Raw genomic sequence first — 12,150 nt, 5'->3', positions numbered from 1 at the left:
TCTCTATATAAACATTTAAATGTTTTTATTCTTATCTCAAAATAAGTGCAAAAAAAAGATTTATGAAGGTTTATTCAACTGAAAACCTCAGTTATTTAAATTATAAAACCATTATATCAGTTTTTATCCATTGTATATAAAATTTTCGTGAGTTGCGTTGTGATGTTGAGAAAAATATTACTATTTAGAGGGATGTATTGCGGTTTGAAAAATACTAATTTTAAAGAATTCATTTAAAAATAAATAAATTATTGCGTTGTTAATGTGCAGCAAATTATTATACCTGCCAGTATGGTTCCTTTCGATGCTTTTTTTAAAATGTTTTTATATTTTTTAATTAAATTAGTGCAAAATCAAATGTATAAAAAAATTTAAAAATATTTCTAATAATAAATAAATAAGAAAAACCATTTGAAATCAAGTATTATGCATGATAACAATTTAAAGAAGAATCTATTTTTCCAGATGGGTGCTTGTTTTTCTAAAGTTTTCAATGGTTGCCCATTACAAATACATTGTACCGTCAGTTGGATTCACCCAGAAACAAGAGGTAAAATTGTTCTTAACTACTTTTTTTTTACTTTAATGAATTTAATCTAAAATTTCTCATTAAATTAACAATTTTTTATCAAGAACGTTTATTATTTGTAAGAGTAATATACATTTGAAGAATATAAAAACATTACTCTCTCTACCTATCAGACAACATTGAATAGGTCTCCCATTTGATTTTGATACCCATTTAAATAGTTTAATAACTTTTTTCGACTGATTTAATTTTTTACTCTAAAATGAAGAGTTTCATTTATGCTTAATGTTCCCTTAATTCAATTGTAAAAGAAAAGTTTAACGAAAACCTGTGGAAGACTGAGCATAAATATATATATTTGTTTTCAAAAGTAAATGCAAATTCTATATCCAAACATAAATGTCGAACTTTTTCTTTCTTTTTTTTGTGTGATTAACAAACTATTTCCTACTATTAAGTGTTTTATAAAAAATATCTTGTTTTTTAGTTAATTAACCAGATTAGCAGTCATGTTGGAGAAAATTTGATGTGTTAATATACCTTTTCTAAAAAAGTTTTATTATTATAATTATCTCTTTGCAAAATAGACTTTTGCAAATTAACCCTTCACAAGATTTTTATTGTAAAAATTGACCCTTCACTTTATCACATTATTTTATTTAAAAATGGATCCTTCACAACACTTATGAATTCTTATGAAAAATAGAATCAATCATGTTTTTAATTCATAATTTAAAAAATTTGTTTGTTTTTTTCTTCACAAAAATACTCATTCACAAAAAGTTTGAGAAGACTACTATTTTTTGTGATTTTTCCTAAAATCACAAAAATATATGAATAGGTTTTTCACAAAAAGGTGAACAACCCTTGTGGATATTAATCTTAATAATTTCAATATAATTCTCAAGAAAGAGGGCTAGCTTTATTTTACCAATTAGGCATTATACTCTGTTTCTGAAAATAAACTAAAAATGTTCCCTCTTCCAAAAGAGTGACTGCGGTCACATTTATGGGCAGCGAGAATCTCCTCCTTTTGGCACTTTTACACTGAATTATGAATAAAATTATATATTAATAGTGCAAAGTAATTGCACTGGTGCTTTTACGCCAAACACACTCTGTTTTCAATGTTGTATCAATTAAAAAGCTTTACACAATTAATAATATTCATGTAAATAAATACTAAAAAACACTACTTTTGAATCAAAGAAGTTGGTTGCAAGTTACTGTAATTCATAATAAACAACAACAAAAAATAAAGCTTTTTGATAAAAAAAAAATTTAATATAATTTTTATATATTAGAGTGGGTTTGACAATTATGTATTATACCACATTTATTTAAAAAATAAAATTATGTAATTTATTTGGAAGATCTTGTAGCTTAAGATTTCCAAAACATATCGAAAGGCTCAAAATTCTGGTCTGAGTAAAATCCCCAGTCTTCCTTGCAATTAAATGCACATATAATTAATAACAGAGCAAATGATATTAATAAAGTGTAAACATTAATCTTTTCTATTAGCCGCAGCAATTATTGAATTATTTGAGTTTACTAATAATTTTCTTTTCTCTAGTAATTAAAGGATTTCCACTCTGAATTTGAATAAATTCCTCTACTTGAATAATCTTAAAAATTATCTATTTCTTTACTTTGTGTTTAGTAGAATATTTTTCAATTACCTGATAATTTTTTAGATTAGCCTTTTCTTTAAAACTGTTATAAATGCTTAATTTTCATTAAAATTTGAATGAGCTTTTTTTTTGTATGAAAGTTGACTTCAATACATTACACATGACTTTCTTTGATTAAATAGTTTTTCTTTAAATGCTTTGTACTTTCTAGATCAGCATATCCTTTTTGGCTGTGAGGAAGGGATTTACACTTTAAATCTGAATGAACTACATGATGCTACTGTTGATCAAGTAAGTTTAAAATTGATTTTTGAATTTTTTATACTTATACCGTTTTTTGTAAAAATAAAACTGACAAATTTCTTGTTCTGGAATTTTATTTCTTTTAGCTATATCCAAGAAGAACAGTCTGGATGTTTGTGATACAGAATGTGTTAATGACCCTTTCAGGTTGCTATTTTAATTTTGACTTCAATTTTCTTTTTGTTATTGCTGTTTTTATATTGATTCCTATTTCCTTTTATTAATCTCTAGTTTGTGTATAATATAAATGAGGAAACTCTTCCAAACAAAAGTAATACTTTTTTCTAATTGAAAAAACTGAGAGTGCAAATTAAAGTATTTATATAAATTTTATTAACAATGGCAAACTCTATAATTTCTAATCCATTAAATTTTTTTGTACTCTCCTATCTTCAGAAATCTTATTTTAAAATCTGTCTATTTCTTTGTTTCACTTTTCATATTATTTGTGTGAAATGATTATGTCTATCTGCTTTATCCAACTTTAGCTGACCTGACCTCATTTACTAACCAACTTGTTCTTGCTTATTCATTAAGGTCAATGTATTTTAATAGTCCTCTCAAGCTTAAAAAAGACACTTCTAAGAAAATTGCTATTTGTATTTTTCTTAATTGAATTATTCAAAAAGCTAAGAATATTAGTTATGATACATTTTTTTTCCATATAAGAAAATGCTGTGTTAAAATAATTAATTATTTAAAAAAAATGCTAAATAGGAATTTAAATATTTCTTTTTTTCTACTGTTTCTTGTTACTTGTGGTAACAAAATTATCTTCTCCCTTCACATAGTCGCATTTTTTCCCCCAGGAAAATCACCTCAGCTATACCAACATGATCTCCTACAAATTTATGCAAAGCAGTCAAACAAGTTTTCTCTGCCTATGAACCGAATTCCTGAAAAGTTTGTTCCAAGGTAAAAATAAATACTTTCATCTTTTTTTTTTTTTTTTTTTTTGTGGTCATACTTGCATCCTTATTAATTTTTTTATGACTATATTTTCTCATACTAAAATGGTTTTAAGGAACCCAATTAAAATATTTTAGTTAATTAACAACCACTTTAATTAAATTGTGAAAGCAGTCACAAAAACATATTTTCTTTTAATAATGATGCTTTTTTTTTCAATTCTGGTACTTGATCCCCAAAATAAAGAACAACTATCTAAGATATGTGGCTCGTCTAATGTAATCAAAAGTAGTAAAAAGCTTAGACTATAAAGTTTTAGTTTTTCAAGAAATATTTGCGCAAATCAATTCAAATTTTGTGTATAATTATTAAATTCATTTGCACAAAAATGATTTTGAACAAATATATATTTATGTAAAGGCATGTGATTGGTTGTAAATTTAAATAATTTATCAAAGATATAACATGTAACAATTTTTGTTAAAAAAAATGTTACAGAAAATTTTGCACAATCTCCTATTTAAGATGCAACAAAAAATCATCCTGACCAGCATTAAAAGTAGCAATAATTAATTTGTTTAGCTTCCATTAGCAGTGAAAGCTTACAGCCAGTGCAAATGGATCATCTCTGTACAACGCAATACATGAATCCTCCACTAAATGAGGAATGAGAGCTATCCTCACACACGCACACACATATATTTAGGGAGCGAATTAATATAGTTTAAAAAATCATGTGTGCTTTTGACTATATAATTGTAAGTGTCAAAAACCAATATTTGAAATACTATAAAAAGTATGTTGTGTCTGAGCACAGATTAATAAGTATAAGTGGACTCTTTAAGTCATCTAGTCCCTCCCTTGTTTAAAACCTTCATTCACTTTAAAAACTTACAAATCGGAAATAACAGTCTACATGTTTCAAATAGATGCCCATTTTCAAAACTTGCCAGTCGTAAAAAGTAGATGCAAAAGAGATTTGAAATATAAAACGTAAAGTTGAAATGAAAAGTAGAAGAATGATGGTGAGAATCAAAACTAGGAAATTCACAGTAGCCAAGGGAGAGAAAAAAAAGATGAAAAATGGAATAAGAAGAACTACAGTGGACGAAAGGAGGTTTCTTGTTCTATATTTCTTTCTCTCTCTCTCTCTCTCTCTCAGCTATTGTGATTTTTTCTAATTTTGTTTCTCTCCTTTACGTTTATATTTCAAATCACTTTTGTATCTGCTCATTCACTACTAGCAAGTTTTGAAAATGGCGCTTGAAGCATGTCAATATGTCGTCTGAAACATCTTTCCATTTTGTATGTTTTTGAAGCAAATGAAGTTTTTAAACAGGTAATATCTTTTCCCTTCAGTTTCTAGGGATTATTTATTTAACATCCAGTCTTTTCTTGACATATAGAAATTTAACCATTTTCTCAAAAGTATGTAGAAAGCAATGTTTTTTCTTCACCATTTCACTAGTGTGCTTTTAATGTTTGAATTAGTGTTTATCTTACTTATTTTTATATTTTCAGGAAAATTTATTCTATTTTCTTATATACTTATGGATGTGTTTTTATCTACCATCATTTTAAACTTCTCTAGGATTTAACTTGTATTGTTCTTATCAATTTTTAACTGATTGTTTTGATTCTTAACTTGTTCTGCTTTTTAACTTTTATACCAAATTTTAACTTCTAATATTTTAATACTGTTTTACATGCTTCTGTAAAGTTTTAACATTTATTGGTTTTTGGGTGATTTTGTTTTTTAACCCTCTTACTACTTTACTATTTTAATTGGTTTACACTTGTTTAATAGAATTGTATTATTCATTATTTTAGATGTTTTATGTGTGTATCTACTCTCGTATGCCTTCTGTATGCCTTTGTATCTCGTCGAGATACAAATAAACTCATATACTTATGAATGGTGTGAAAAGATATATCTATGTTTAAACTAATGTTAACTTTAAATTTTCTTATCTCAGGAAATTTTCTGCTACTTCTAAAGTGCCTGATACAAAAGGATGTAAGCGTTGTTCTGTGGGAAGGAATCCATATAATGGCTACAAATATTTGTGTGGGGCCCTGCGAAATGGCCTTTTTCTTATGCAGTGGTATAATCCTCTGAAAAAATTTATGCTTTTAAAGGTACATTTCATGCAGAAATCGTTACTTTCATTATGTTTTCTTTTAACTTATAAGTTTATGCATAAAATCTCCTCTTTCAGCAAGTGGAATGCTATATTCCTGCCAATTTAGAAGTATTTGAAATGATCATCACTCCTGATTTAGAGTATCCAATGATATGTACCGGTGTTAAAAAAGGGTAAGATTTGTTTGGTACAGAGTGAACTTCTTATATCTTTTATCTGCACATTATCATTTTTGTAAAAACATAGCTTTTAAATTTTGAAAAAAAAAATTTTAAATTTAGTTATTCACTAACCAAAGTGATTTGATATATCTTATTTTATTTTAGAAATTAATATTTCAAAGATAGATGCAAACGAGACTTTTTGACTAAATATTTATTTAAATATTGAATTTTTAAGATAATTTTATTTTAACAAAAAATTTTAGTTTTTAAAATTTTTCGACGAAAAAAATTTTATTCTTTAGAGAAACAAATTATTCTTACTGCATTTATCAAGCCAAAGCATGTTTTTTCTTACTCTAAAAAATTTTATTTGTAAATCGTATTGCTTTATTTCATTGTCAAGGTAACTTTAACTTTTTCCACATTTTTTATTAAAAAAAAAAAATTAAATATGCTAATTTTTATTTTACTATAGTTTTTAGAATGTTAAATGATTATTTCCTTGCGCTGTCTTAACACGAAACTTATTTTGGTTTTTAGATATTTTATGAAACTTTTATTTGCATGAAGTCAGAGTTGTGAAGAAACAATAAATATTTAATCAGCTTTATTCTGTGCACTATGAAATAAGATATTTTCTTTTGAAATTAGCCAAAGTACTTTTAGGTCACTTTTAAAATGTTAATGCCATGTATCAGAAGATTAGTGTTTTAAAATATTGTGTAAGGACCAGAATCCTAGCGATATTGTTTAAAATTTATTTTTGTGACTAAAAATAAATTTGAGCCACATAATAAATAAGGCAATTACATAGCTATTTATTAAAAACAATACATATCTGTACATTGGAGGTAAAAGACACCATGTCACAGAAATGTAATTTTTGAGAAGAGCAGAGCTTAGATTTTTTTCAAATTTACTTAAAGATTATTCAGCTAATCTTGGTGGATGTTCTATGATTAACTTAGCCATTCATTATGACCGGTCCTATACCACTAGATAGCCTAAAATCTACTACACAGACATGGTATTAACTCAATTTTAAAAAAAGAACATGGTGTCTTGAACCCTCATCATACAGATATATTAAGTCCCTTTTTTTTCACACTGTACATTGGTAGAAATCACTATTCTTTACACTAAACATGCTTTTTTTTAAAAACCTTGTTAGAGAGAAATTTAAAATTACTTAGTTTTGACCAAATATGCAATGCTTAAAAAAGGTATTTTTTTAAATAAATTTTGAATGCTTAAATTCTAAAGTTATTGCAACCAATACATTCTTATTTGCCTTTTCCTTTTAGCATTTTTATTCTTATAAAAACTTATTCTTAAGTCATATTTTATTGCATTTATGTGAAAGTTAATTTTACAACAAATTTCATAATTTTCTAGATATAGGATCTATAATTATTTAAATATATTAATATGATAAAACAAATACTACTACTAAAATAACATAAAGCTCTTTATCGTTTTATATACACTGTATTGTACTTCCCTTTGAATTGTTTATAAAAAGTTATTTTCTTGACATTTTAAATGCATTAATTCTAAATATGGCAAAATAAAAAGCAAAGAAATGTAAATATTACAAAACTCAACTTTTAAAATAATGGAGTTACCCTATTTTAAATTAATAATCAAATGTTGTTATATTTTTAATCATGAATGTATCAATATCATTTTTTTTTTTAATTTAAGAAATTGATTGAAAAGTGTGTTACGAGATTAAAAAATGTATTGAAATTAAATTTCTTTTTAATAAATTTTTAATTTTAAAAAAAATTTTTGAATGTAAATTAAAGACCATATTACGTCAAGTATATTTTTTATTACATTTGATATTTATTCTATGGTTTGAAGAAGGGATTGAATCAGCTTTTTATTTTATTTTTCAAGTGGTAAAACGAAGCAAAATTCTTCACATTTTTTTGCATTATTAACTTATTTTTTATTCTTAACTTTATTAATGATATGTTCTTTCTAAATCATCGCTACTTGTACAAAATGAATTTTTATTTTTTTCTTTCAAAAACTGCTGATGTAATTTTAAAAAGTTTTTTTATTGTCCTAAAATTTATTGAGCGGCTTTCATAAAATTGTTTAACATTTATATTTTAATTTAGATATGACAGGAATCATTTGGAACTTGAAATGATCAACTTGAATTCATCTGAAAATTGGTTAAATGATGACTGGGAAGGTACAGATACTATTGTGCCACGACATGAAACAATGAAGATAATAAATGTTACGCAATTAGAAAAAGATGCCATTTTAGTCTGTTATGATAGTAAGTATAGTTTTATTATAGTAAATTTTTATTTTTCCTAAGTTGCTAATCTGTGTAAAAGTATGAAGTTCAATTTTTTTAATTAGTATTTTGCTTTATTTTTACTAAATGATAGCTATTGTTAACCTCTTCCTTCTCGCTCCCGTCAAAATGATAGGGTGAGCTTCGCCTCCTATTTCTCATATGTATTTATTTTCGGTCTAGAGCTTTCAAATATAATACACCAAAAAGGTTTGAATATATCCATCTCTTGCGTCTGAATTTTTTTTATTCCTTATATTACACACTAGATAGGTACTTCAGACTATTTTTAATGTTACTGGAGATAGTTTATTTTAAACTAGATGTCAGCACTATCCAAATATATGTATTTGTGGTGTATGTATTCCGTGCTCTTAGCTCAGCTACTTATGCTCATTGTGAATACATGTGGTTTGTTTACTATGAGAAAATATTTTTTAATATTTTATGAAGTCAAAGCTATATGAACCAATGGAGTACATATTGAATTTTAAATTTCAAGCTAAAAAATTCCCAAAAATGAATACATATATTGTACATATATATATAATCTTCTTAAATAAAAAAAAGGCAATTTTAAATTATTTTTTTTTTAAATATTAAGATTGTTAAAGGGTTTATAAAACGTCACAATTAGAAAACAAGGTCAGAAATGATTTCATTAGTATTTTTTCTCAATAAGACTGTTATTTGAGTGAAAATTCACATCAAGAAAAGTAGATCAGAAATGAACTCACTAGTTTTTTTACTCGATAAGGCTGTTATTTATTAAAACCGCCACATCTAGGAAGTAAGGTCAAAAAGAACTTACCGGTATTATTAAATGAGGCTATTATTAATAAAACTGTCACATTTGGGAAATTAGATTTGAAATGATTTCTCTAAAGATGAAAGTAACAGCCAAAATGTGTAATTTTATTCATTTAAAAATATAATATTTGGTATCCAAACTGTTCCTTTGGCCAATTTAAAAGCAGTTATCAATAATGCATGCAAAAAGGTGTAAAAATTATCATAAAGAGTTACTGTTTCATCAGTGTTTTTTTTTTTTTTTTTTNTTTTTTTTTTTTTTTTTTCATCAGTAACAATTGACAAAACATATTCTGTTATACAAGATGTTGATGCTTATTATTTTGGTTTAGTTTTATAGAACACAATAACGTGAACCTGTCCTTTAAACTAGAGATTTTCCTATTCTCAGCTAGAGATAATACAAACTGTTATTTTTTACAAACTTTGTTCTTTATACTTCTTTTTGGTCATTTTACAGTATTAAATTTAATGAGTGAATTTTGAAATGTTTGTATTTTCTTTATTATGAAAATATAATTAAAATCGAATTATTATGCATTTTCTTGCCTTTCTTTCAGCTTCATTATTTCAAAATTAATTGAGTCAATAATTTTGTTTCAATTTTTCTATCAAGTTTATTCTGTATGATTCATTACGAATCAAATACTGTATGCAAAATAACCCTGTAATTAAATGTTTTAAATGATATAAGTTTTTAACATATATTCAGATTTTACTTTTGAAATATACTTTTTACATACATACATAGAAACATACATAATGTTATGCTTTTGTATTATTATTATAATTGTGTTTTCTTGGCTATAATTTAATTTTTATGTTGTAGGACTTTTTATGCTTTCATTAAAAAAAACTTATTTCTTTTTTAGATCTAGTCAGAGTCGTAAATCTGCAAGGAAAGCTAAAATCAAGCCGTCGGCAGCCTGCAGAACTTGTGTTTGATTATAAGATTGAATCAATTGGTATGCTTTTTCTTATAATCATAGTACATGTGCAAATTAAATTAGTAATTTTGTATTACATGCATTTACTTGTTTGCTACAGAAAAGTTTAACACGAAAAGATCTAATTTTTTACCTGATTACGACAGACATGAGAATCTTATGAACTTCAGTATGCCTATCTATCATATATGAGCTCACAAAATGTCATATTTTATGCATTCAGTCTGAAGTTCAGCTAACTGTTCATTAATATAATTTGTAATTTCCAATATTTCAATAATGCTAATTGAAGTATGTGAAGTATTCTAAACAAACCATTGTAGCAGCATCTTTTTTCCAAAAAAATATTCTAGTTGATCAAAAGAAAAAGGAATGTTTAGAAAAAATTAATTTGTCTTTCCTAATTTGAGAGAGAGAGAGGAGGGTTTAAGAAAAAATTGTTTCCATTACTTCCATGTACAATATTTTAAAATATTCTTTTTTCTCATTTCCTTAGTTTGTTTGACCGACAGTGTTTTAGCATTTCATAAGCATGGTATGCAGGGAAGGAACTTTAAAAATAATGAAATAGTTCAAGAAATTACTGATCACTCAAGAATTTTTAAGATGCTTGGATCAGATGGGTAATTATCTGAATTTATCTATTAATCAAAATATTGTTTAAACTATTATCAAAATTGCAGAGAAAAATATTCCACTTAATATGCTATTTATCCATAATATTAATATATCCATAATATATAGGCGTGCATGCAAAAACTGTCTCAATACTAACAAAAATACCTTTTAGTGGTCTGATAATTAAGTAGAAAAATATGGAATCATTATAGAAATATAATAATACATATAATAACGAATCATTGTTGAAAATAAAAAATAAAAATTTCTAAGGACTTTGCTATTAACAGTTAGCTTTGTAGTTAATTTTTCAATCAACCTATATATGCCACCATTGTACTATGTGCTAGTACATTGGCTTGAAATTTAACTTTGAAAAAATAAACATTCGATTTTTATTTTGCCTCCACTTTAATAAAACGGTTTTCAGTAGTGAAGAATAATAAAATCTGTTACATTAGATACAATGATTCTATAGTATCTCTTAACATTAAATTAAAGACTAATAATAACTTATATTACAAAGAAAATTGACAATAAATAACTAGTATGCATAGTTAAAATGTATTAATATAAACTTAATTGGAAAAGCCAATGAATTAATAAAACTAATTCTGACAACATAATGTTATTCACAATTTTATTCAAATGTAACAGAAGACTGGCCTAAAGTAAGTTTAAGTTCTTTAAAAAATTATTTATTTTTGAATTTCTAAAACAACAATGCTAATCAATATTTTAGTGAACTTTTTTAAACTAGCCATAAATATTTTTGTCTTTCAGAATTGTTGTTCTTGAAAGCAGACCTACAAATGAACCAAAAAGTCCATCAAATCTATATATTTTAGCTGGTCATGAAAATAGTTATTGAAAGCATGTGGCAATCATCCTATTCACCATTTTGTTTTGTGTGTCAAATTGCAATATCTGTTGATCGTTGATGCTGTTTTAAGCATTTAAAACTGGTTATGTAATTAAATATCACTTTGTTGCCAATCATCTCTTAAAGTCATGTACACAGTGTAGAAACTTTGTAGAAATGTACAGTATTTTATATTGATTCGTAGAAAGTAAAATTGTATTATAATGTGAATTTGTAAATTATTTTTGATTCATGTATGTGTGTGATTTTAGAATACCTAATTTGAATGAATAGATTTTTATTGATTGTTAGAGTTGCAAATATCTAGTGGAATGTTTTTCTTTTATGTTTTAATTATTTTTATTTATAATTTTGTTTGACTAATTAGAATTTTATTTTTATTGCAATAAAAATATATTGGTATGATATTTGCATCACGCACATTAAAAATTTTACAACTGCAATAATTTTTCTTTTATTGAATTTATTATTGTATTTAAATAAGTTAAATTCCTTTTAGATTAATTCAATATATAGTGCATGTTGTAGATTATGTGTCATAAATTAAAATCTGATTATTTTGTAGTTATAAAAATCAATGAATGGTCTCATAAAGTAAAAGAAACGAAATTCAAATGAATAGAAATTAGCTGCAATAAATTTGTTCAATTGCTGGAATTAATCAACAAATGCTTTCACTATTGCACTAAGCAGTGTTTTAAAGTTAAACTGTATCATGATTGTCATTGTTGGCATTTTACTTTCCATCTCTAAAGCATTTAAATGATACAAAACATAATTTTTTCAAACCGCTTATTTACCAATCATTTTCATTGATCAAATTCGAAGCTAAACTTTATGTTCACATACTACCTAGTTTCACTGTAACACTCCTAAAATTGATTGCAATAAA

The 12,150-nt window shown here is 25.4% G+C and overlaps 1 protein-coding gene across 1 annotated transcript in view; it reads left to right on the top strand.

Moving 5' to 3' along the window:
- LOC107450624 (mitogen-activated protein kinase kinase kinase kinase 5) overlaps positions 1 to 12,150 on the top strand; it is a 38,832-nt gene extending 26,682 nt beyond the window's left edge. The window contains exons 19-28 of the mRNA XM_043039436.2: positions 466 to 550; positions 2,375 to 2,454; positions 2,553 to 2,613; positions 3,276 to 3,381; positions 5,352 to 5,514; positions 5,595 to 5,692; positions 7,813 to 7,979; positions 9,683 to 9,775; positions 10,254 to 10,380; positions 11,159 to 12,150. Coding sequence (XP_042895370.1) covers positions 466 to 550; positions 2,375 to 2,454; positions 2,553 to 2,613; positions 3,276 to 3,381; positions 5,352 to 5,514; positions 5,595 to 5,692; positions 7,813 to 7,979; positions 9,683 to 9,775; positions 10,254 to 10,380; positions 11,159 to 11,246 — 1,068 coding nt within the window. The 3' untranslated portion in view covers positions 11,247 to 12,150. The remainder of the gene's footprint in view (positions 1 to 465; positions 551 to 2,374; positions 2,455 to 2,552; positions 2,614 to 3,275; positions 3,382 to 5,351; positions 5,515 to 5,594; positions 5,693 to 7,812; positions 7,980 to 9,682; positions 9,776 to 10,253; positions 10,381 to 11,158) is intronic.

Source organism: Parasteatoda tepidariorum, chromosome 7, assembly GCF_043381705.1.
Source record: "Parasteatoda tepidariorum isolate YZ-2023 chromosome 7, CAS_Ptep_4.0, whole genome shotgun sequence".
NCBI lineage: Eukaryota > Metazoa > Arthropoda > Arachnida > Araneae > Theridiidae > Parasteatoda > Parasteatoda tepidariorum.
This window is presented reverse-complemented; position numbering and strand designations above follow the sequence as displayed.